The sequence below is a fragment of the Myiozetetes cayanensis genome, unplaced genomic scaffold (assembly GCF_022539395.1).
Source record: "Myiozetetes cayanensis isolate MyiCay16 unplaced genomic scaffold, myiCay2020 scf13, whole genome shotgun sequence".
Lineage (NCBI taxonomy): Eukaryota > Metazoa > Chordata > Aves > Passeriformes > Tyrannidae > Myiozetetes > Myiozetetes cayanensis.
Genome location: NW_026086937.1, coordinates 4,090,250 through 4,117,240, shown reverse-complemented (window position 1 = coordinate 4,117,240; position 26,991 = coordinate 4,090,250). Strand labels below are relative to the sequence as shown.

General features: G+C 43.1%; 1 protein-coding gene across 2 annotated transcripts; it reads right to left on the bottom strand.

The window, feature by feature from the left end:
• Positions 1-4,842: 4,842 nt before the first annotated feature.
• On the bottom strand, positions 4,843-20,787 carry AP1S3 (adaptor related protein complex 1 subunit sigma 3). 2 transcript variants are annotated; one of them, XM_050307895.1, is made up of 5 exons: positions 20,722-20,787; positions 8,598-8,776; positions 7,335-7,443; positions 6,292-6,429; positions 4,843-5,327 (listed from the first exon to the last, which is right to left on the bottom strand). In XM_050307895.1, exons 1-5 carry the CDS (start codon positions 20,722-20,724, stop codon positions 5,292-5,294), a joined length of 465 nt encoding a protein of 154 aa, XP_050163852.1. In that variant the 5' UTR covers positions 20,725-20,787; the 3' UTR covers positions 4,843-5,291. The 2 variants fall into 2 exon arrangements, with proteins under 2 accessions (XP_050163852.1, XP_050163853.1); XM_050307896.1 differs by lacking the exon at positions 20,722-20,787 and adding an exon at positions 8,876-19,992 and having other exon boundaries at positions 8,598-8,778.
• Positions 20,788-26,991: the final 6,204 nt, after the last annotated feature.

Here is a 26,991-nt window from a genome sequence, read left to right as displayed (position 1 = left end):
ATAATGTATGATATTTCATTGCCCTCTGCAGTACCTCTTTGCCAGCAGAACATTCTTGTCATTGCCAACATAACACTCTGTGTCAGCTCTTGCCAAACAAGAACTGATTACCCAAGCCAGTTTTCCCTCTGAGAACAAGGAAGGACCACCTTGTCCCTGACAAAAGACACCAGAAAAAACCCTCCTTCATCCCAAATGCAGCTGTCAGCTTACAAACCCAGCCAACTCTTTGTTGTTTTTCCCAGAATACTTCCTTCTTGCCACACTGTCATGTTTCAGAGCTGTTACCCAGCATAATACTCATCTAGGACCACATCCCAAGCCCTCTCGAGAAACAAAAAAGAACAGATTCTTTCACCTGAAACTTCTGTGGAGATGTTCCTCTGTGACTTGTCTTTGTTGGCTCAGCTCAGCTAAGGCTGACTCCTCACTGTGAGCTTGCAGAAGGACCCTGAAGCGTGATCTCCACAAGGCAGGGAGACTTAAAGCTGCTGACAATTTATTCATGCAAGATCCTGGTTCAGAGAGCAGCTGAAACCCTCAGCAAGCTCTAATGAATTTGTCACCCTGTGTAACTGGGGATTCTACATTCAGCATTGTTTTTCACAACAGACTTGAAAAAGTCCCCTCTGCAGGAAAAAAAACATCAGCACTCTATTCTCCACTGCAGAGCCTGGTGTGTAACGATAGGTACTGGGTTTGGAGTAGGAACTCCAGAAGAGAGGAGAATTCTCAGTGGGAATTTTAAAAGGAGATGACAGAATGCTGAAGTCAACTTTAAAATACCTTCTGATTGTTCCCCCCACCAAGTTTCCTTTCAGCATTAGAGAGCAGCAGTTTTACCACGCTGATACAGGGGGGGTAACCAGATTTTTCCATATGGCTAAGTACACAGAAATGTTCCTGAGCTCATATTCCTGGACTGTCTTTGAAATCAACAGGTACAATCAAAGGCAAAAGCCAAACTGCTGCTGACTCCTTCCTTAGTGGGGGACATTCCTGACCAGCCATAAGTTTGTATTCAGTGTGTCCCTTCCATAACAGTTGAACAAATTTTGTAGTGTACTGGGAAAGAGGAATGCAAATAAGATGCTATTTATTTCCAGACAGTCGAAGGATTAGCTCAGCTATTTTCTCTGCATGAAAACGTGGTTACAAGAGTTGTTGAATAAGTAAATAAAAAGACAAAGTTAAGTGAACGAGACAACAGAATTTGAAATAACTACAATTCATGATAATATATACTGCTGGTCTTGCTTAGGCTTTACTGAACAATAATTTCAAGAATAGCTTCTTTCTTTCCCTTAGCCTTGTGTCTCATTAGTCATGTTCCAAGGCAACAGGTTTCCATGACAGCAAACATTAACTCTCTTGCAGCACAGCCTGTTATTTCTGCTATGAACACTAAGCTTTCACTACTATACTTTAACCTAGACCAGCTATCTTCATTAAAAAAAAAAAAAATCCCTGAAATATCCTACCAGATACTTAAATCAACAGCTTTATTTTATTTGCACTGTGAACTTGCCAAGGAACATGCAGGCTACTGAATTCAGCAGGAATGTCGTCAACTCTCCCAGAAGGATGCTGTTACCTGGTCTGAGCTCACAAGTTCTGGCAGCCATCGAAATTGAAAAGACAGTGATGCAAGATGATGATGCAGACTCCATGCCCATAAAGGCACTGGATAAAGTTAATGAAAACCCCACCCTAGGGATTAACTGCAGAACTGACACCTTTGGGTTTAGTCATCTTATGCAGGGTGAGAGCAAAAGCCCCCTCACACAGGAGCTGTGCTGACAGAAATATTTTCAAACGCATTTTCAGTGGAGCAGAATGTCATGGACAGACAGGGATGGGAGTTCTCTCTCTCTATGAACTGTATTAAGCCTCGTTTTTTTGAGGGGACTGTTAACTGAATGTCTCTGGGTATCTTTGAAAGCCCCACTCACACTGTTACATTCCTGTAATCTTTCCTTATAAACCAGTCCCTCCTGACACCTACTGTAGCACTTTGCATGCTGTATTACTCCAATACAGCACAGTGCTAAGCAGAGGACAGAAAAATGTGTTATCTATTCAAAGGACTGTAAAATAAAGGAAAAAATAGTAACTCATCCTTTATCAATTACAGCATTATTCTGTCCAGTAAAAATTCAGATACAGAATCACATCCAAACTTGACCATAAGTTTCCCACCTGGGTTTCTGAAAACACAGTGGGGCTTGTCAGGAGCAGCGAGGGGGAGGTGTGGAAGATTCCCTTTCAGTGGCTCTTTGTTAAACAAAGGCTGATAGGAGGTAACCTAAATGTCAGTTTTTCCTGCAGTTATTTGTAAGAGTTGACACCTTTTAATGAGCCCTTACACTCAGAAATTCATAACGAAAAAACCAAAATTTATAAAAATGAATCCTGTGAGATCCTGCCACTCTTGCCTCTCACTCATGATGATCTGTCACACTTTTAATATTCCTTTCGACATGATTACACTTATTTTTATCCCAGTCTAATATCCGTCTATCTCTTTTTAATTGCCATGATGTGTTCAAAGATGTCACAACTCATGAGTTGCAAACAGTTGCAGACAGCTCTGTCCCAGCTGGTGAGTACTAAGATGACACAAAGAGTCCTCCAGGCAGAGATGCTCACACGAAAATCAAGCAGCTTTTTGTTGGATGCAGCTGGCCAAAGCAAGGAAGGGAATCTAGGCTAGCAACATGACCGTGATTAATGGTTATTTTAGTAAACACAATTTTGCAAACTAGGACATACGTACTTGAGGCTTGTCAGCAAGGTGAGGGTTTAGGTAACATGCAGGCTGACACTTCCAAAACTCACATTAATTAAAAATGCTCACCTGCCTGCTTTATGTAGCCCACATATAGGCAAAAGCAACAGGAATTCTACAGATGTTCCTTGGAGCATGAACATAATTTAGCAGTTCTTTAGAGTACTTAACATATACTTTCCATTCAGTTTTGTAGTACAAAGGCAGGTGGCACAACAAGCCCACCATATTCCAGCAAATTTTTGCACTAAGCAAGAAAACCACACTAATTCCTCCCCACTTCTCAAGTTGACACTGGATACTTCAGTTTGGCAATGCTGTTCATTGCAGATGCTATACTGATATGGCTGGTATAAGTACCTACCCCTTAGCTAGTCTACAATTTTTTCCATAAGGAAATTCTCCTTCATTTGAAATGACAGGGAAAGAAGTCTTCTAGTTCTCCTCAGAATGACTGAAAAGACTGGTTTTTGATATCCTTATTCATACTAAGACATTTTTTGAAAATCTTGTTTTGATATAATCTAGAATTCAAGCAACATGACAGTTTTAAGAGTCAGAGAATCACAGCATGGCTCCAAAAAGGAGTAAAAGCAAATCAAACTACTGATGATTTCACTGAATAGAAGTCACTTAAAAAGAGCAGAAGGAGCCTCTTTGTACATTCTGAAGTGGTTTCTTAATCAATTAAACACTCTACTTTTAAAAACTTCATATCAAGTCATGAGAAAATAATATACAACTCATACAATTTCATTAATTTACTATTAAATTGGATGTCTTCAGAGCTATTAAAAGCCCTTCAGCAATTTCACTATTTTCTCAATGCTCAAAGTATGCCTTTGACATCAATGCAGAGGAAACAGATGGATAAAGTAATTATAAAAAGAGCAACATGATGCTATGAAGCAGCTTGTCACAGTTTTACTAATAGACCAGAAAGCACAGGCAGAAGAGGGGGCTGACAATCAGCACAGTTGTTGTGTTATGTCAAAGTACCCTCACCCTCCAAACAACCCCTGTACCCCTCCCTGGGAAGACACAAATGGACTAGGAAGGAAGGAGCAAGATAAAAATAAACAGTAAGCATGCAGGACATTTAAAGATTAGAAAAAGCCCTGAAAGAAAATACTGGCTGTACATCCCAGAAATCAAGGAAAATTAATCTTGAATGGAAGTGCAAATCAGCGCTTGGATCATCCTGGCATATTTGTCTGATAACTTGCCTAATTTTTGTACAGGATAATTTCAGGATTTGACCGAGACAAAACATCTAGCTGTGAGTTAGATAAACAGAATTTCCATGAGCTCTGAATTCTGTTAAGGGAGGAAATAACCTAAGGAAGCCAGTTCAATCAGTTTACAGAGTCCATATTGCACTGAAAGACAGTTAACACACCCAGCTCCACACACGCACAGCTACAATGTTTTAAGACACAGTAAGGGATACAGCCCAGCTGACTCTGCTCCTCTCTACTATTTTACCCTTTTTGCAGCTTGCAAAATTATAAAAGGCTGATTCAGTTGCCCAATCTTCACAAAAATGGGCCATGTTCAACTACTTGAAAGCTGATCATCCCAATAGGTGTGTGAATTTGAGACTGGAAAATTCTAAAGGGAAATGTGGGGTTTGGTGGATACCAAATGATATATGAGATTATCTTCACTCTAAAATCCCAAAGGCTAATTTTTTCTCTTCAGATTATCTCCTGCTCTCAAGCTGCACACTTCCAAAGTTTGGAGCCTTTGCACAGGTCCAGGGGATCTAGAAAGGTGATAGGAAAATGAGAAGGAAGACAGAAACAGGCCATCCACACGCTGCAGCAAAAAGGATTCAATAAACCTAGGAGAAACCTACCTCCAGTCAGAACAGTCTTCCAGATCAAATGGAGGCATGGAATACACTCTAGTAGCAGTTGGAGCAGTCTTATTAACAGACTAGAGCAGAAAAGATAGTGAAAGAAAGGGGCTGGCCCAAAGAGATGCACATTTCTTCTTATACTGGATGAGTTAATCTCGTCACAACAAGCTTATGAAATCAGGGCCCACAACAATTTGGCTTTTAGAAAAAAAATTATTATTAGAGCAGAATAATCATTACATTCAAAATAATGGACATTTGTACAAAAGTAGAGTCATACAGTCAGCAGTGAACCAAAACTAGTAAAAATATCTCTTCAAAGTACTGTCAGAGTAGCATTTTATGATGACAAAATCTGTAGCTAAAAGGCATGTTAAAAAACAAGAGTTCAGTCCAGCAAGAAGAGAAAACTATATTCAGGGTAATAACAACTCTGAGAAACTCATATGCAGAGTAATACAAAGTACAGAACTGTTAAACCCTGTGCTACATTAGCTGACCTTCATCTTTACCATTATACAAACAAACCCCCTCAGTTACTGGTTTTTGGTATTGCTCTGAGAATCTGGCACTTTGGGAAGCAATTTCAGGAAGTGCATTGTAGAGGTGCACACAGCAGTTTTCTCTCCAGGTAGTTTAACATTAAAATGCAGGCTTGTTCATGTATTCTTCCACTGTCTAGGAAAAAAAAAAAAGAAAGAAGAAACAACTGATGCATTATGGAATGGTACAGTAATATTCATACAAAACCTGTTGTCCTCCTCGAGGACAGCTGTAGTTTTGCATGGAAGTAGATCAATGGAAATATAGAAATAATTCTGCTTTAAAAACATGTAAAAGAGTGGTTTAGAATCTGACCCTCAAATCATGACACACCACAGCTGTGGCTAAACTCATCCTGCCGAGTGGCCTCCGTACACAGCTGGCTGAGTTGCACGTGACAGACCACTGGGAGAAGCTGCTCAACTCACACAGGGTGTCCTGAGCCAGTTCCACCCAGGGGCTGCTCATCCTTCAGTGTTACGATGGATCCTTCACCACCGAGTTAAAAATGAAGTAAATCCGTCCCATCCAACTGCTTTTGCCATTCCTGGCACCACGATACCAGTTACATTCCAAATTACAGCAAGAGAATTCCTGCAGGGTTCTGAATAAAGGTTGCATGGCTGTGCCTGGCAGAACTACACAGGTGCTCCTGAATGGAAGTGCAGTTTGCCAGCACATACTCTTTCCAATTTTAAATGTTAATAGTAAGTTATCTGTTTCCAATGTATTAGTGAAACAAAGGAGATTTTTCTGTATTTATATATACATATGTATACATAAAATATAATCTTAAAATATGATCTTACATTATAGAAATATCTTAGATGCATCTTAAACTATTTCTTAATATACTATCTGAGAAACTCTAGCAGTTAAACTGCAAGAGAGCAACAGCCATATATAAAGAGTCTCCAGATGATTCCATGAGGGTTGAACTGAAAGCTTATGTAACTGCACCGTTGTACCTGTTGAACGTGAATGTAAGACACACTTGGATAATTAAATACCAGAAGTGCTCAGCTGTGTTTTCAGCTCCTGTCAAACAAGGAAGATGTAGGAAGATGATGTGTTTGCCTTTTTTCTTCCTCTGCCTTACCTCCTGTAACATGTCAGAGTCTTCTATGGCTTTCACTGCAGTCTTCTTTGAAGTTTCCTGTACTTCTCCACCAATTATGAACTCATCAAGAATAAAATAAGCTTTCTCAAAATTAAAGATAATATCCAGCTCACACACCTGCCAAAACAAAAGGACACACCACATTTAAACCACTTTTACAACATTATAAGCACTGCTGGGTTGGGAGTTGTTGGGTTAATCAGATATACTCAACATAAGCACTCCCGTGGCAGGTTAGCAGGGTGAAGAAAGCACATTATGAAATATTGAAGCCTCTTCATCAATACAGACTTACAGCAAAGATATTCCACTTATTATTAAATCCATACTGGCTCTCAGAGGACAAAGCAGACCTCCTAGCCTGCTAAACATATCACAGGTCCTATATAGCCCTTGCAATGTGGGTTTCACAGAGCAAGACAAATTCCCTGCCCACTGACAGCCACCAACCGCTTCTGTGTTTTGAGGCGGTACAGACACGAGTTGTGGCACACTGATTGAAATCAGATGAATTAAGGTAGTCAGCATAATTTCAAAATTATTCATAGAAAAAAGGGGTCTGTTGTAGTCTTCAAAGGATTACTGAAAGACTTGTTTGGACTTTCTTCAAGTCTTTTCCTTAAAAACACACACAGTTTATCTTTTTCCTCTTTCTGTGTCCTGAAGTGTTAGACAGTATTATGAAACAAACAAAACCAGTATATCTGAAGACATCAGGAGAGAGAATTAAAGTATTTTAACCTGTTGTTTGTTTTTTTTTAAAGTAATTTTCCTCAAGCTTTCTCTTCAAATTCTATTCCAAGACAAAGCATCAAGATTCACTGGGGGGGAAAAAGGATGGAAAAACAATCTTATGATTGTTTCAGCACTATTTTATAAATTACTCTAATAAAGAATTTCACTCTGGATTGAGAAACCCTGCAGGGCAAGCAGTGCAGATGGAAATGTGAAGTAAATGAGCTTCACATAGCTTTGTTTATCAGACAGGCAGGAATGAGTTCATGGGAGAAAGCGAAACCTACATTTCCAAAGTATTTGTCCAGCAGCTCTACATATCGGTGAACGACCTCTAGTGTCAGGAGCTCATTATCCTGGTCTTCTATTGCACAGCAGAAATACAAACTGGCATACCTGGGGAAAGAGAGGCAAAAACAGGAGAGTGAACAGCTGGGATCTCAGTGCTCTGCTCGTCTCTTAGAAGTTACTCGTATGACAGTTAATTCCTATCTAGTCTCTAAAATAAACATTTTCTTTCATTCTTAATAGTGTCCCAGAGAACACTTTAAAGATCAGAGAATTTAAACAAATGATTATTTTAGTTAGAAGAACAAATTCTACCCTTGGTAAAGTGGGATATCTCCAACACTGGCCATGATAAAATAAACAATAAATCGGTAGTAGTTTGAGGTCTCCCTCACCTGCTGCAATAGCACTATAGTAAGTGGAGTTAATTAAACTGCTACTCCTCCTAATTAAAAAAATAAAAATCAGGCAAAAATAAATGTGAAAGGAGTCACATCTCAGTAAGCCTGCTGGCTATCAAACGACAGTGTTTTACACAGGGCCAGAATGCTTAGACCAAACAACCTTCACAACTAACTTGCAGCAAAACTTTATGTTTAAACCAGCCTAAGATGCAAGAACGATCCACCTCAGCTCGCTGGTGCTGTGGCTGGCTCACAGCAGCTGGTCAGATGCTTATATCCCTCCTTTCACTGCATGGAACTCAAGTTCTGCCAAATGGGAGATGTTGCTTAATTTGTCCAGCTATAACTTAAAGCTACTTTTGTTTGCTACAACTTTAGAAGAATGAACAGGCATTGTGTAACTGGGGACCAGTGATTTCTTTGGAAAAGGAAATGGGAATTAACACTTTCCAGAGCAACAAATATTTCAAAAACAAAATTTGGCAAAATGTTGGAAGTACCTCAGAACAGTTCTTGCAAACCCCCAAAAGAGTCTGATAAAGCCCAGCACACATCTCAGCAGGCTACCTTGTGGGATTAGAAGAAACGGTGAAGTCTAGAGCCTTCTAAGCACCAATACTTATAAGATTACTCCCATTTTTCTCATTTGACAAATTGTACAAGTATTTTGCACCCCACAATTAACCCCACTGGTTTGGCCAGGGACACTGCATTGTTATACACAGTCAGAAGCAGGCTCCTCACTCAGCCTAGCACTAAGAGTGTTGTTTGCTGCTTTTCTTGAAGTGAACCTTTTCTCTTCTAGCATGTGTTACTCATACGAACAATAATGATACGTTCTTATAAAATTACTCACACCTTTTGTAAACAAGCTTGAGGTCTTTCCAGTCAACAAAACTACTTGTTTTTTGATTGCGAGACAAAATAATCTGAACAATTTCTCGAATGATCTTTTTCTTCTCTTTATCAGGTAGCGTCGTGTACCATTTCTGAAGCCTTAACTTCCCCTGCCGACTGAACAGCAGTATAAAGTGTATCTAGAGTAAACAAAGCAACATGGTTAACACCAGGGCCATGGCCAGAGAAGAACAGTCCTCTGCCTGTTGCCAGAAATCTTGAGTCCTGGCCACACATCTCCATTCGTGGCGTGAGGTTTGGACATGGCGTCAGTAAGGTCCAGGGGAGGAGGCTGAGCATGGCAAAGATCCCTCCTCTCTCCTGTTTCTTCCCCAGGCAGCTCTCCCCTCCCTGTGGGACCTCCTCCCTAGGCCAAACCCTTTGCATCCTCTCCTACTCATCCTTCCTTACCTTGTGCAAACAGTAGCTTTGTTTCCTTTTCTGCCTCTGCCCTGGGGAACGGGAGCAGCATCACCACTTTGCAGCGGTGAGAAGAGAGCACCGCCCCCTCCTCCAGCAAGATCACCTCAGTGAAGGGAATAAAGACTTATGCACAGCAGGGCTAGGGAAATCAAGATCAGTGTGGCAGAAGAGTAGAAATAGGAGTACCGAGACAGTAATCATAATCACTAACAATTCTGATATTTCAGGTCACAAACAAAGCAGCAGGTTCCTAGAAGAGGCAGTAAGGGGCAGAAAAACTTTGGAAAGGAGCCTTGACTAGTTTTACTAAAGAAATCAGCAGACTATGAAACACAGACAACTGTGATGATGGACAGACCTCATTGAGCAGGGATATTAGATTAAATAAAGTACAATATCTACACTGTTCTAAAATCTCAAGTTTAAAGCTAGCCAAAATTTTACAGGGTTTGACCCGTGATTTTTTCATGCTTAGCATAAGCAGTATTACTGAAATACACAAGAGCCAGCTTTTAAATGCCAGTGGGGCTTTGGGAGAAAAGTATCAATTCACATTTATACAAATACTTTTATTACCAGGTTAAAATTAATGACTTAGTGTATGTGGGCAGTACAATAAGCCATTTACTCAGAGCACAGAAAGGGCGTTATGAATGCAGGGCATCTATTTGAGGAGGACACCCTTCTCAACAGGACATCCTCTGCTAAATGTAGTTTTTCAACCTAACACCCTACTCCCTCCTGCTTCTTGTTTTCTACTCCAATTTACTGCTGTACCAATACTTCATCGCTCCATTTCCCCAGTGAGGATTATAAAGTTAATGTTCACGATCGCTATCAAGATTACAATGCAAATTTCTGTAGAGGTAAAATCACTCCACGCTCTGGTAAAGCCTGAGCAGAGCAGTGCACCAGAGAAGCTTCTACAAAAAAGAAAAAAACAAAAAAGCTACTGGATTTTAAACAAAGCATTCATTCATAATTCAGAACCATTCTCTAGCTATTGAGTTGCATAGTTATTGAGTAATCCAAAGATAAGAGTTCTGACTATATTGAGAAAGACTTCAAATATAGGACTGTTTAAGGGAAAGGACTGTTTCGTTCATGTGTCTGTGGCAGCATCTACTGTCCATACATCTGTCCACTGAGAGGAGCTGGATGAATGAAAGGCTATTTTGGTAGCTGCACAGCACATTAACTCCAAAGCCCTTGTAAAGATGAATATGTTTTGAAAAGCAGAGCATAGGTTCCACAGACAAGGGCAGCAGGTCAGCAGGAGTCCTTCTAAAAGCCATTGGGTACAGGTAGCAGCTATTTGATAAACAAATTTCTAAAAATATGGTGAGTCATCAGATAGGACAGGATGATCAGTTTTCACTGAAAATGCCAGGGAATTGGTCAATGAATCCCTATCAAAAGCTGACAGCACGTTCAGCATAAGACTGTGAGATTTGAGACATCCTCGGGAAGAAATCTATTTGCCTGCAGTGCTTTAATAGGGAAAGAAAATGAAAGGATATTCTGGTTTAGGCTCAGTTTTTGGACCCAACAGACCTCAAATCTGAGTGCCTGCAAGTAATACACATGTATCTCCAGAAGAGCAACCTTACACCTCTAAAAGGTTAAATAAATACCAACAAACCAGGGAATCACTGTAAATATTACCATCATTTTTTGCTCATTAGTTACTTCAGGATGTTATGCTTCACCCATGGCATCGCACAATGCTCTTCACTTAAAACTGCTTTGAGAACTCAATTTTTCTTCTAAAGATGCAGCTGATGTCTCACCACCAATTCTTTGCAATCAGAAAATAGCTATTAATGCTTCTAAATGCATCAAGATTTGTACATAAGCTCCAAAATCACACTGTTTCATATGCAGAATATAACTGCATACCTCGTATGGTAATTTTTATAGAAATATATGCAGCTAGAAAATAGGTAGAGCCTCTACTGTAGTACAATTCTAATTTTACTGTCTGCATAATAACAAGGTACATATGACTACCCAGCAGAGAATTACTGTAACAAAACAACATATTACAAAGCTTCAGATATTTAGAAGAGAAAATATTGTGGGGTTTTTTTTTTCTTTTCCTCTTTTGGTTCTTCTTCCTTTTTCTAAATTCTAAAGCCCCTTCAATCTGGGCAACTCTCTAGGAGTCGTAATAATATTACTTTCTCAAGAGGTTAAATGGCTTCATTCCTGTAAGCATAAGCATCCAACTGTTTCATTCAGCTCAGCTTTGCTCTGCCCAGTCACACTGACCATGACACAACACATTCCTCACTCTCGTGGCTCATTCATCACAGCCCACTGGAAAGATTTTGATGCATCAATAAACCTGGAAATGTTGAAGTACTGCACAAACACAGCTCTAACAGCTCATCTGTCCCTTGCTCCTTGACTGTGAAAACATATTTGCTTTCCTACAGTGCTTACGACAAGACAGATGTTGATTAAGGAATTTTTCATTGGTTTCCAGCAGCCAAACTACAAACAGTGGTGGATTACCTTGCAATGTTTTACTCATCTTTAAAAGTTCTAACTCCAGAGGAAAACAAAGGCAAATTACTTGCTTCAAGCAAAATACCTCAGAAGCAGGGTGCTTGTTTCCCTTTCCTACCATCCTACGGGGGTGCTGGCTGTGACTAACAAGCACCAGACCAAGAGGTGATGCCAGAGGGAATTTTTAGGTCCGAGACTGAGTGGGTTGGGATGAGGAGTACAGTTCCTGCGAGAGCATCAGCTGCCTTCACATGTGGAGTCTGTGGAGACAAGCTTGAGTCTGGGAGCTGAGTGTAATTTTATTATCTTGTTTTACTGAATCAGACCCAACCACCTACAGCATTGTGCAAAATGACCTCCGTAAACGTCAGTAAGTAGCCTAAATGACTCCATTTCCTATTTGTAGGCTACTGGAAAAAAAATAGACTTTTTTTTTTTTTAAATCCAGCATTTAAACCAGATTTCTAAACTTGAACTGTGTATTCTCATGCATCTCTGAATCAACTGCTGCTGTAAGTTACACGACAGATTGGAAAGTTATGGGGCCTCCTCTTTTATCGAGATCTACAAAGTTGTACTGGGATAAAAACCAACACCCTTAGTTTCAGGGCTACAAAACAAAATCACATGGTAGACTTTGACATGAAATAATTTACCAGTAAGAACAGACATAAAAAATGCAAAATACAGGTTTGCATGTTCATGAACAGTAAATAGAAGAGAAACATGTAAACTAACACACACTGTGATTTCTTTCCACCTTCCCTGGGAGACCTTTCCTTCCTTTAGCTAATGGGCTGTCATGATCTGATAAGCAGCTCACCCAAGCTTGTCTTCTGGACTGTTCCCTGCCAGGACTGGAGGTCCCCCTTGGTGCAGCCTTCCCCAGTGTTTGGCCATTACACTCTCCAGACTGATCAAACACGTTACAGCTGGCTCACTGGTTTCCAACTCAGATCATTTCTTGCTTTTACAGAACTTTTTAAACTTAACCTAATCTGTACTGCAACATTTAGCACAACTGTCTGAAGGGTTCCAGACTATAGTCTATTACATACACAACAAACCACCCGCAGGGAGAGCAAATAAAGAGGGCTCCATGGGAAGACGGGGGTCATTTCTCCAGTTTACTGTCCAATGGTGTAAACATGTAAAAAATGCCACATTTCTTCCTGCAAAGTGAACTCCAGGGGTGTGCAGCGAGGCTCTAACTCACCCCACTGCGAGAAGAATGTGCCCCAGAAATGCTTCTGCTGCTCCCATAATTCGATCTGCGCGTTTGCTGACTGGTTTCAAACCTGTTCTGTGGCATCTGGCTGCTCCAGGTCCCTGAGGGGGGACAGGAGGGGAGGAAGACTGCAAGGAGCCTCAGGGGAGGGGAGGCAGAAGAGGAAAAATAGCAAGAATCCTTCTCTGGGCAAGGATTTGCTCGGCTAGGCAGCTCTGTCACTCCAGCAGCACTGGAGTTACACTCTGCTCCAGTTGAAACCCTTCCAAATTCAGTTAACAGCCCTCCAAAATCAAAGCCACCTTTATAAAGCAGAGGTTCCTAAAATTCACATGTAACTAAGATTTGCAAATCGGGAATCACTATCCTAAAACATCCTGGCAGAATGCGGAAACTCAAAGATTTCCTTAAAAGCTTTCTGTAGGGCAACAGGCAATATAGGACATGCTAATGGATGAAAATTCCTGGACCTCATAAAATGGGAAGTGGGATGGAAAAGCCACAACTTCAGCTGCTGCCAGAAGCCTGGAGCAAACCAGACTGACTAGTTGTACCTGGGGAAGGAAGCTACTTTTTATGATGAAGTTCTCTTGTAACTTATTCTGATTCCCTTGAAGTCTGCTTGATCTTCTGGCACTGTTTTAGTCTAGTTGAGTTCCTATTCTGCTTATCTTTTGCTATTTTTCATTGTTTTCTCTGATATGAAAGAATCTATGTCCCACCACAGACAGCTGCCCAGATTTCTTATTAGCATTTATTTTTACATCACATCTGAAACTGAACAAAACCTGCTTTCATTAAGTTGTTTCTTTTAAGAAGTATAAACATTCACAGTATTCCACCTATTAAGTGACTTTTTTTTTCCTCCAAAACGTGTGAAGAATAAAAGATTCCTTTTAGTGTTTGTTTTTTGGGTTTTTTTTGTGTTTTTTTTTTTTGAGGAAGGAAACTAAATACTGAAATTTAAAAAAAAGAACAGCTCTAGTGTGAGCACAGAGATGGTTTGGAATGTCAGGTGTTTAGGGTGAAATGGGAGAGATGTACTGAACTGACAACTATTGACCTATTAACAATCTTCTCACATCAGGATGAGGCAGAATACTAACACACTCAAGTACAGGTATTTTGGTATTCTGCGGTTGCACAAAGTCCCCATCTGGCTACTGACCTTTAATACACACTCTGGGGTTTTAGACACTACTAAAGCAACTATGTCAAATTCAAAACAGACTACTTTATTAAAAATATTAATTTCCTTACTTGTTTACTCTGTCACGAAAACATTCACAGCAGTGCGTGAGCTGAGAGATGTTTGTTAAATACTGTTGGATCTCAGCTTTAAAATTTAAAACATACACTTAGTCTACATGATGTAAGCAGATAAGAACAAAGAAAACATGCACGAAAACAGAAATCCCGAAGCACCGTGTTGCTGCCTAACTGGCACGGGATTCTTTCTCACTTAATCTCCATTAGGAACACTTTTGAGCAATTGCCCCTAAACAATACATCCAAAGTCCATCCAATAAAAGCCGTGCCAGATCATTACAGGTACACGTGGCTATAGTTACACATTGATTTTATGCTTTTCGTGATGCAGAAGCCACCCTTATTGCTGAAGATTTTAAATGGACCAGCACACCAGCATTTAAAGGGTATTTATTTATAACATACAGTATCGATCCAGGTAATAACAACCTTCTTGTTAGCCTCACTTGAGTTAAATGAAACTGTAATCTAAGCAATATAGCTGAGCTCTGTATAGTGCTCTGTATAGAGCTCAGCTATAAAAACAGCTCAGAAAAAAAACATCCTGAAGCTCCTCACTTCTGATCCCTACCTAAGGATCAGAAAACAAAGCTGAAGGAGCTTTGCAAGTGCCCCATAAGAGCCCTCCAGCTCTGCTCTTGCTTATCTTACTCCTCCCAACCTTTTGGCTCATTCCACGTAAATTGGTGGCATTCCTTCAGCAGTGTCCTCCCTGCAGCACAGCTTGTGCCTCCTCCTCTCCCTGCCAGCCATCCTACCAACAGCAACCCCGGGTTTCCAGCACCTCTCCAGAGAGGAGACACAGCACAGCTTTCCAAGATAGTTCCTAAGTTACAGATGCAGGCAACGGCACCCAGTTTTTACAGAGGATGGTTAAGTCTGGTTTCCTTAAATCAGTGCTTTTTTGTTCCTGCAAGTGGAATTACTCCAGTTTCCAGGCAATGAGCAAGAACAGATCCAGGCGGGAGTTCGCAGAGAACCTGCCTCAAGCTCTGCCACAGGACAGAGGGCCAGGAACGGCAGGACAGCCGTGAGAACCAGACAGAGGGCACTCCAGCTTCAGTGCCAGCCCCAGGGACAGAGGCAGGGATGGCAGCTGGCTGACCTCACAGAAACCAGCACAATTTGAAGACATTCAGAGCAATTTTTAACCAGGTAATCACATCCGTTCTGCCTCCTAGGCTGGCTGGGCTCCTAGAATTGTTTTTATTTGCTTATATGTTTCTGAGAGGCAGTGGAAATCTTCATGAGGTTACTATACAGAGGAGAAGATAAGGGGAGAGGCTGAACAAGCTGCCAGAGCTCCTCCTAATTCACTATAACCCCAGTGTACTTCCCAGTCACGAGGAGCTATTTTTCCAGTCTGTTCCTTGAACACCCTGTGAAGAAACAGAGCTGAAATCTCACCCAATGAATTCTGGTAAAAGGTGTAGCCTCTTTTAGTTTCATTTCCAGTTTGCCTTATCAGGTATTTGCAAAAGCCCTGCTGTGTGAAGGCATTGCAGGGCCCTTCCCTTGACTCTGACCTCTCAAGGAGCAAAGTTAAAAAGCTTTGCTGTGGGACAGGGCAGGCACACCCAGAAGGTGACAAGCTTCCCTGGCCTCTCAGCTGACACACAGTGCTTCAGCCTGGGGATTCCCATGCCTGATGGAGCAGGAACAGAGCCTCACACCCATTTCTCCAACACCCAACAACGACATTCACAGAAAACCTGAGCTCCAAATGGACCAAAGATACACGAGTTCACATCACATTAGTGAATTACTCTTAAAGAACACAGGAATATATTTTTTTAAATACTAAAGCATTTCATTTAGGCATTTTCAGTAGAGAAATTCTCAATTTTCCCTTCTAAAAATGGCGTTTTAGTTGGATATTTTAGGCATTAAAGTAAAAAACCAACATGGATTCAAGCTAAGCATAACTGTAAAAGATGCAACCACTGTTTACAGACGGAAGGGCCAGATCTCACAAAATGCTTTATGTTGGCTCAGGAATGAGAAAGTAGAACACAAATTCATTCTGCTATTCATCCAAGCCTTATCATGAGACTTGAAGGAAAGGAAATGCCTGAGGTAGTGGCCCTTCCCCATCTCCATAACCCAGTGGCTGTTGTGAGAGTTTCCTGTAGTCCTTCCCATGGCTTCTCTAGAGGTCAGAGAAGACCAGCACTCACCCAAGACTTCATGTGTTCTCCTGCAGTGCACAGCCTTGCAAGACAAAGGCACAAGACAGTGAATTTCTGCATTTTCATCAAACAAAAGTGAGTCTGTTCCTCATTCCTTTGCAGTTTGTGGCCATCATTCACCGCAGGGCACTAAGCAGAGGGTGATAACCACAGAGTTCCTGCACTGGTGAACAAGCCATTGAGAACAAGCTCTAAGGGCAAGGAGCAAGGCAACAACAGGCATTTACTGGCTAGTGCAGAGGGATTTCAGTGCCCTCCCAGACCGAGGACAACAGATGGATATCCCACATAAACTCAGAAAGAGAAGAAAAAAACATGGGTGTGTAAAGTACCTGAGGTTACGTCTGTGATATTGAGAAACCCACATCCAGGACACACTAGGCCAGAAAGACATGTCTGGCCAGAAAGGCATGCTGAGCTTGCCTTCAAACACAAATGCAAATTTTACTTTCCCATCCTACCTCAGTGCCTCTGCATGCTATATTCCTGCTCACAAAATGGAATACCATTTGTGCGTGGATGGATCTTGCACCTCTGTCTCTACACTGCAACACCTGCAGAAATGCCAAGGTCCAGGGGTGGCCACTCAAGAAAGCATGCAGCCAAAGCAGCCAAGAAAATGCACTCCACATCCTAGTAACTCCTGGCTCTGAGACATGACTACTATTTCCTTACTTGTGAGGGAAAATATTAAAAAAATAATACTTAACCAAAGAATCAGCAGGTGACCTATCTCAACATTTCTTTCGCTTTCCAGAAATGAATTTATTACCCACAGACAGCAAAGCGTGCATCACAATTCCTGCATGGACAGCCCAGCCCAAGTGGGCTCCAGTATTAAACAGTGACAATCTGTAATGATCACGAGCACTTGGAGAAGGAACATCCAAAACTGGAAACTCTGCCATTACACACTCTCTGAGAAGAACCCTGAAAACCATTTTTCCTAGCAAATCCCACGAAACCGTATTCTACAGTCCAACTGAACAACAGGGAGTAACTGAATGCCAGATTATGAATCACCCCCTGAGCTGTACTCTGATCTAAGCAGCTTCCAGAAGGGGACAGCATAAGAAACAGGGCATGTGTAAAACCACTCTGGTGGTCCCATCTCCATGAATCACAGGTTTAAGGATTCAGGGATAGAAACTGCATCCAGACAACCCACCTGTGGACCCACCCTCCATGAACTACCTAACTACTCGGACACCCACAGCACCCTCAGCAGCGGATTAAAAACCTTCACCTACACTGGGTAAAAAAAGTATTCCCTTTTGGTTTTTATACATTTCTAAATTTCACAGGATGCACCCCGACTCTTCTTGCAGAAACCAGTCTTTATAGTATTCATGACTTCATGCATTTGTGTCACATCCCTGCAGTCACTTCTTTCCAAGCAGAAAAGTCCATCTACTCAGGAGTTTCTAAACAAGATGCCATTCCACTGCCATTTTCTACTATCATACTAAAGTTCACTACAAGATAAATTAACAAAGAAATACCACAGGACTTTTTTTTTTTTTCCCCCCATGTACAATGCTGCCTTAAACAACAAGAATAATATATTTGTCATTTTCTCTCCTCTTATCTGCTCTAATCTGCTGCCCCTCTTCTCTTTTAGAGCTAAATGCCTAGAGGCAAAGTTCATTGTCTTTCTTAGGCCAATACACAGCTGTAAAATGGAAAATAATGTAAAAAGTGGAAAATAAGCAGTCATTCTTTGAACTCTAGGTAGTAAATTCTGTGCAGCTCTGAAAACATCTTTTGGAGATCCATTTTAACAATTAACAGCATGGAGATGGTTGGTGAGGTCGATATTCAGAAGAGAGTTCCTTTCCAAACACTAGGAGGGTGTCAGCAGCTGCAGTCACAGCAACTAATATTTCCATCCAAGCTTCTAGATCAGAGACTGTTCATCAAATGTCTTGCTAAGTGGAATCAGTGCTTGCCAACTCCTTTTCTATTTGGGCCAAATACATTTTTAGAGCCACTGTGCTCACTGGGATTCTTTTGATCTTTCTCCAGGGTTTCAGATTGTGCCCACAAGAACTAATTTGTCTCCTTTACTGATGAGTAGCACAGGTGGGAGGGGAGCAGAGCCTTTACTATGCAGGCACCAATTCTGCACTCAGAGCTTTACAAGCAGAGCCAGGTACTGTCATGAAAATGGTACTGATAACACTGAGGTAGCAGTAGGATCAAGGTGTTGCAACACTTCCAGGCATGAAAGACTACAGCAACATGTCCTTGGGGACGCTAATAATTTTCTTCTCTGTGCTCTCTCCCCACTCTTTGACTTTTTTGAGACAGCCATTCTTTGTGACATGTTTCTCTGCTGCACCCACGTATGTCAGGCAGTAGAATTTAGTCTTGTCTAAAAAGTCTTTTTTAAAAAACATGTCCCAAAGTAGCAGCTGGGCAGAAAAGCTGTTTTTCTCAGTAAGTTATGAAGTCAGCTTTGCTAAACAGACTCTTCCTTGAAACTTTCCTGGAAATCTGTAGGAGCAAACAATTGAAACAACCCTCTTGCTAAAACACAGTACCATTTGCAGGGCACCTTCCATTCTGCTCTCAAGACACAGAAAAAAGGGCTGCAAGCATAATTCTGTCGGTCCAAACTGGAGGAAACAATGCATAGAGTTTAAATGACCTGTTGAAAGTTTGTCACTTGTGAGCCTGAATAAGTTGTATTCTTGGTTTGTAACCCAGCAAACCCTTATTTCTTGACTCATAACCCAGTGTTAACAATCCCTTCCCGGAGGATGACAGAGGAATTTTAAGTGAGGGTTCCCTGACAAAAGTACCCTTTCATCAGTACTGGATCTACAACAGGAGAACAGGGTAAGGTTGACAGCACCAGTTAATGTAATAACACCAGAAAGGGTTCACACTACAACCACAGAAAAGAAAAAAAAATTAATTGTAAAAATGCACAGTCACCTTGTAAAATTCTAACCACCAATACAGTAGACAATCTCCAAATTGTCAATAAGCAGCACTATTGTGAGCAGAGCTCCCCTGGGACCACCGTGAGTGGTTTGAAAACCGGCATTTGTGAAGTATGTGCATCAGGGAGTTCTGAGATCAGCTTCCCTGAAATCAGCTCCCGTATTTACTGACCTTCAAGGGCAAAATAGGAACTCCGGTTGTTTACGTAAGCTTTATCAGAGGGAACTGGATATGTAGAGCTGTCTTAGGGTGGAACCAGAAAAGTTACATCTATATGGGGACTTAAGGTGTGGAGATTGCATTGCCATCTCCACAATTCATTCAAAGTAAATTCATTACTGTGCATATTCTATTTGCATATGTAATGATAGGTACACCTTTCTAAATACAGTGGACTAACACATATTTAGCATTCTGGCTAAACCACTGAGAAGAAACAACATAGCTCTGCCTTTGAGGATAGAAACAAACAACAGCACTTGGCCTCCGCTAAAGGAGTTGAGAGACTCCTGTTGGGCTGCACTGCCAGTAACTGGTATTACAGGTGCACACAATGGGCAAACTGTGCAAGACAAGCCTGAATTATCAAGCAGCGAGATGGCTTCTACATTAAGAGGCATCACTGACCATCTCACTACTTGAGAGCCCGCAGTCCTCCTTGGGGAAATTCCAGCCATTGTCGTCAAGATATTGGTCATCACGCTTAGCACACGAGAGTATCTACAGCAGCCTTTCCTGATCCCAGCAAACCCCCGCCAAGTGCAGCACCGGAGAGTCAAAGAGCCTCCCTCCTCTCCAAGCTCAAACAAGTCGCTGCTGCCGCCACTGCCCAGCCCTGGGGCCGGGTCACCCCGAGCGGGGACCAAGGGACACAGCCAGCCCCACACGCTCTCACAGGCACATCACTTGGTGGGGAGCCGGAGCCAAATTCCTGCGAGCCCCGTGAGAGCAGGCAGCGGAGCAGAGGCACCCGACCTGCTGTGCCAGCTCTCCCCTCACCCGGCGCCAGGGAACACCCCTGGGGAAAGGCTCTTCCCGGTGATCCGTCACAGGAAAACCCACTGCCCAACACTGACCCGCTCTGCACCAGTCAGCCAAAAGACACAGATCCACCTGAAACCACATTCGATCCTTCTCCGGGCACTGGAGCCGACTTGAACCTCAGCTCCTCAAGTTACAGGAAGGCTTTATGAAACCTCCCTGAAACACCCCTTTTTTTTTTCCTGGTTGGCCACGAAACGCCGTCGGCGTGACCCGAGCTCACCCCGAGGGTCGGGAAACAGAAAGCAGCACATGTAACTCTCATCTCCCCAAAGAGAAGGTGCAAACCTTGCGGAAACCCTCTTGGAAACGGCGTTTGAGCCTCTCGGCGCAGCCGGCGCTGAGAGGAGCGGGGCAGCCCCGGCGTGCCCGGCCTCCCCCCGAGCCTGACAACGCGCCCCTCGAGGGCTCCGCGGCCCCGGGGAGCACCGGGGACGAAGCAGGGCTGCTGGTCCCGGTGCGGTCGGACACTCACCATGGTGCGGAGCCGGCGCGGCCCCGGCCCGGCCCGGGTGGCTCCCGGGCGCTCCCTCCGCCCTCCCCGCCCCGCGCCAGGTGAGGCCCGGCCGCATCGCGCCTTCCCACAATGCCCCGAACGGGACCTCCCCGGGCGCCTCCTCCCGCTCCCCCGGGGCGAAGGGCAGCGCTGGGCTGAGGGCGGCTCGGCCCGGCGGTCCTGGGCGAGGGCAGCGTGGGCTCCCCGGCACCGCCGTGCCCACAGCGCCCGGCTCGGTGACAGCCCAGCCCCCGCCCGCTGTCCCCCTGTGCGTGCGGGGCCGCTCCCAGGGCACCCTCCTCACCATGGCACCTTCCTCACCACGGCACCCTCCTCACCACGGCACCCTCCTCACCACGGCACCCTCCTCACCATGGCACCTTCCTCACCACGGCACCCTCCTCACCACGGCACCCTCCTCACCACGGCACCCTCCTCACCATGGCACCCTCCTCACCACGGCACCCTCCTCACCACGGCACCCTCCTCACCACGGCACCCGAGATTAATAAAAACGCAGTCCACTGGCTCTAGCCCCTGTTAGGCATTCATACCCTGAGGACATTGGTAGATTTGCAGGCACGTTTTGCTCTGCAGCCCATCTCCCAGAGCAATCCCATCTCCATCAAAATGAAACTCGGATAGTTGAAATACCTTAAATGGCTGGGATTTGCTAACCCTGTGCTTTTTTGATGGAGCTGGATGAGAGGGCGAGGCATCGGCAAGTCCCCGTAACCCCTGGCAGGGATTTGCTGATAAGCAGCTGGTGCCAAAAGAATGTGCAACATCCACAGAGTCAGCACTTGAATCAAAAGCTCTAAATCCAGGCCTAAGGCTTCTCAAGCTTGTAAGAGGAGTCTGATCCAGATGCAAACTACCATGAGCATAAAATGAGAAGACTTAGGATGCTTAAGCCCCGTGTTTGTAATCTAAAAGAGAGACATCCCCTCAGCATAGCACGCCTCTAGCCCCAAGCACAGTGTGTGTGGATTCATGATACGGATCACATCTGCTCAGGGAAGAGCTGTGCCCTGCTCTTGGGTGCAGTGCTAGATGCATCTGAATCATCAGTGAAAATAGGAAAGAAATCCAAAGCGGCTTGGGGACTTTAGGGGACACTATAGTGTCAGTGATAACCCCTCTTCAACCTCTGGCTTCAGCAAAGAGGAGAGATCCTTGGCCAAAAGCAATTGTGCATGTATAGCTGAGAGGGCAACTGGACTTAAATCTGCTCCCAGCTGGAAATGCGCATTTGCAAGAGCAGAGAGCAAACGCATGTGTGTGCTCCTTATCCTCATTCAACAGTGTGGAAGTAATATCCACATTTCCCTAAGCATGCATGACCCTACTCCTCTTGGCCTTCCATAAGCTTTGATTTGGTCTATTCTTCACAGAGTCCTTCACTGCTGCTTCCTTAATTCTGGTCTCTGCATGTTCCAGCCCCATCCTACCAAGCAGCACGACCCATGTTGTGCTGGTTTCACTTGAGCACAACACAAGAAGTACAAGTCCCAGCTGCCTACAGATCTCACTGATGCTTCATCTGTTCTCTTGCCCCTGGCCTCTGTCCTTCCTGAGTACACATCCCGGCCCATAAAGCAGTACTACCTCCAGACCCCAGGAACACGCTTGCCCTTTTCTGCCCAGCTGTGCAGTACACCCCGTGCAGCACACACCGTGCCGTGCTGCCAGACTGCACTGCCTCACTCTCTTTGCTGGGGCACCATCAGTGAGCCTGCCAAAGACACACTTACTGCGATTGACATCTGTTAAAGCAGACCAGAACCTTTTACTAGATTCTCTGAAAGACAGCTGGGATGAGTAAACAGGCCACACTAAGTGCCACAGCCCCCACACTGCCTTTCCCAGGAGGTAAATACCTGCCTTCCCCACAACCACATTCATTTTCCTGCCCCTTGCAATCCCCAGCTCTACCTACTGTGGCCTGTGCAGAAGAACAGAGAGCTGGCTGCACTTAGACCCAAACACGCTGTTGTGAACAGGGAGTATTCCCAGATACCACTGCAGCACTGGGAAAGCCAAGTGTCTGTGAACACTCAGAACTGGCTTTGATGAACACACCCCTCAATCCCTACCTATGTAATTTACTCAGGTGACGGACAGTAATTTTTTTTGCTTAACAACCGTTTCCCGATAATCTTACTTTTCTGTGCAAAGATCTTACCTAATTAGGCCCATAAGCTCAAGACAACCAGCCTGCTGCTTTTGTGTTTTTGCAGATAATCAGAAAAAAAGCAGCAGCAGCAAATACATCATGCATACAGCGCACATGAACAGCAATGGCCAAAGTCAACCCATTATGGCCAATCTCGGATGTTGGCAGAGAAGCAGCCCTACAGAAACAAGGCTGTAGATACAGGATCATGCCTAACTTAGATGCTTTCCAGCTCAGAAAGCCAGGCTGCACTTAATGACTGCCTAACAAGCCGTGGTAAGGACTTGGAATTCTCCCCTCCCTGCCTCTCTGCCACTAGCACTGTGTACCTGCATAATGTTCTGATAAGGAAAATAAGCATCTTCTAATGGTCCCTGCTTGGGAAGTTTGAGCTACCAGTGTCACTCAGCAATGGGAACAGGGAGAGGCAGCTGTAGCACACAGTTGTGCCAGGTGAACCGATGGGGTGAACTCATTCCAGTAAAATGCCAGATGATGGACTCCATCCAGTCCTTCCCCTAGGCCCAGTTAATTATTTTGAAAATGAAAGCTTGCAAAGTAATGCAAATTTATGTAACTCAAAACTGCTGCAAAAGGCAGTTTTGAGACCCTTCTCTTTTGGCTTTCTCTCTGCCTGGAAGAAAATGTTCATACTCCTTTCTTAAGGGTCCTGTGAAATAGGCTTTTAAGACAGTCAAGCAGCTTTTTTACTGCCACTGGATATTGTCTCCTCTTTGCTTATATTCCACTTTTCTAGCAGCCTGGAGCATTCAGAAGCAGAAAATGTCCGCACCAAGAGTTACAGTGGATTTAGAGAGCCCTGTGTGCCTACACCTGCTCTAAGAGCTGTTCTAGCTCCTAGGTATCAGTTCTGGTGAGTCTGGGCATTATTTACTTGAAAAAAAATCACTGCTAAAATGTCCAATGCCTAAATCTGCAACAGGCTTTGTCTTAGGCCCTCTTAATCTCTGCAAGCTTTATGCACTGCAGAAGCTAATCCTGGACCATATAAGTAAAGCTATATATTCACTAATGATTTACAATTGATTGGGAAGCTATGTTCCTGTACATTTCCAGAGAAACAAACAAATCCTGACAGCTTCAATTAAGAGACAAACTACTGTCTAAAGAACAGCAGGGAGTGAACAAAATATAACATTCTCAATTTGTTCTAAAAAAAAAAAAAAAGGCACAAAAACTCCTTCCAAAAAAAAAAACCCCGAACACAAGCACCTTTATATTGCAGAAAGGTGGCTTTTTCCTGACATTGAGTACCACAACAAATGAGGCAGAACACTGGCCATTTTCCTGCTTCTAGCCAGCACGTGCTTTGCTGTCATTTTTCAGCACCTGAACTGAGCTGACAGACTTCAGGTAAGTAGCCCTGTACAGACCAAGGAGTTGAGGCTGATGAAAACTCCACTTGGTGATTTTTTTATAGGACATCTGCTATGCAGGTTTTTTTCCACTTGATACTAGGTCTGTGGGGGAAGGAAAAAACTTTAAAAGCCCAATCTAAATTCATCTGCAGGAGGTAGCTCTTAATTGCACTTTGGATCAATAGAGAAGCAACCTAACACTTGCTCTTGGTTACTAGGCAGGGACTTGTACTTTTCCAGACTGCATTTAATATGTTCTCTTTTCCTTATTTGCTCACACAGTCTGGATTCTCCACAGTTTAAGTGCAGAACAAAGCATTCATATCACTAAGAGTACATACCAAATTATACATCTGTGCCACAGATTTTGGTACCTTATCAGCAGCAACAGCATGTTCGGTAAGTAGTCCCAACATTTAAGTAGTTTAAAGTATTAGAAAAGTGTTAAAAATAGCAGTCTCAAATCATTATAGGCCGTACTGAAGTGGTAGGCATACAAGCACTTAAAGGGTGTCAAAATAGCAGAATTTTATTTCATCTCCCAGATGTATAAAATTAAGAGAAGGCCAAAATGTAGACAGATATTAACAAAGCTCCATCCAGAACTCTGCTTCAATCAAAGAAAATGTGTTGTTGTAGCCCTCTTGTGTTCAGTTGGATTTACAGCTTTTAGATCCACAGCACCCTTCCTCACCACCCCTGAAATCACGGCGCTGCATGTCTAACCACACTGCCAGCCAGCTCTTGGCCCTGTACACCTTCCCTCAGCTTCTTTCATGTTTTTCTCTTTCCATTCTGGTTGTAAAACCAGACCATGCTCCTGAAACAGAGTGCTCAGCTGGTATATTCACAACATAAAACAAGAGAACTGCTGTTTTGGAGTAGGAGGACCAGGACACCCCTTGTTGCCCATGACCATGCTCACATTCCCAGCTCCTCCATAAAGGGACTGTAAAGAACAAAATTCACAGCCTTATTTCTCTCTTTTAGTTAATGCCTGTGAGATTAAGTTTTAAACTGAGAGTCCCACAGACACCATTTAGACACGTGCGATTCTCTACCCTCACAAAAACCACTCTGACATTCTCCAAAACCTGGAAGTACTATTGACTGTCCTGTTTATTCCATACCTTCCCTACCAATCATCAAGATTAAAAAAATCTGTTGTCCACCACTCAACTGGGGCACTGCACAGAGCTGTAGGAGGTAGTGGCTTTTACAGTATTCTTTTCCAACATGCAAAGGTTGTAGCAAACAGATGATCAAGTTATGGCTGCACTGCTTTGGGTGGGATGGAGTCTGGTAACTGAGGGTAAGATAATGGGTTGTTTCCTAAACAAGGCTCACCTTCCGTGTCTGCTGCCTTGGTCATCCCTTATTCAGCCACTGCCAGACCAGCTCACTCTTCCTGATCAGGAGGCCCAGGTGAACAGGTCACTTGTACTTCAAGAGCTGTTATCATCTGTCTCAAGGAGCCAGACTCCAGCATGGATGTGCTGCTGTGGAGGAAACCCAGAGGAGGAGCCATAAACTATGAGAGAAAGAAGGAGAAATGAATGAGAACAGAGAAAAGACAAAGGACAGCACTAGAAGAGAAAAACTGCTGTGATTTAGCAGCAGTGTCATCAAGGAGTATTGGCAAGCAGTGCCCTCTCTTGATCAGCAACACAGGGGTGGAACTTCAGCTCATGAGAACGTGAGTTTTGACAGATACATGCATGTAGATTTTGAGAGCAGCTGAAACCATAAGGAAAACAGGCTTCAGAAAAAAGAATCAATATCAATATAGATAGTAAGAGGCATGGTGTCTTCTTTACTTGAAAGACAGCTGTAGTAGCAAAGCTAGGAGCAAGTTAAACCCTATTCTGTGTCTTTTCTATAAACAAGCTAAAGAGGAGAAAAGCATGTACTTCCACAAGCCACATCTTTGTGATAAAAAGCAATTTAGGAATGAATGCACCAAATATTCTGCAGACAAGCCAGTCAATCTGACCAAAATAAATATAATACATCAAGAGTATTTAAAAGAATATGCTTCTACTTTTCTGTGTGACTACAGATTGTATACTACAAACTGGTAAGACACCCTGGGTATACATGTGAGTTGGACAGCAATTAGTTATGGCAATTCTGAGCTGCGTGTGTGTGTGTGGGAAGATTCATGTATAGAAGCAGAAAGCAAAGTTCCTAATGACCCCATATATTTCAGTTTATTTTTCGATAACAGTTTATATTTAATTTTATGAAAAAATTGTGTAGGTTTTTTTTTTACTATTCTTTTGATGCTTTCTTCCATTGCTGAGGTGGTAAACCCAGTAACAGCCTTTGAATCTGTTCAACAATTATCTTTTATGTGAGTTTAAGAGACCACACGGCTCCCTAAAGCCCATGCCCTTACTTCATCCACAGAGACAAAAAATTCTGTGGGATCACTTGGTAGCCGTCACTTAATGAGATCCTTGAGAAGACTTGCCTTATGAGAATGAGAAGAGGCAGAGGAAGCCTTCAAAGGCCACGTTGCAACTCACTGTAAGATGGTTAGTTGATGACAAAACAGTGTTTTAAATTTTAGGCTGGCAGAATTCATTATTTTCTGTAGTTTTGACCATGGCATTTCACTGTAAGCCAGGCCACTCAGCACCGAGGACTTTGTCTATAGAGATAAACCTTAGACAGCTTTCCTTCTGAAGTATA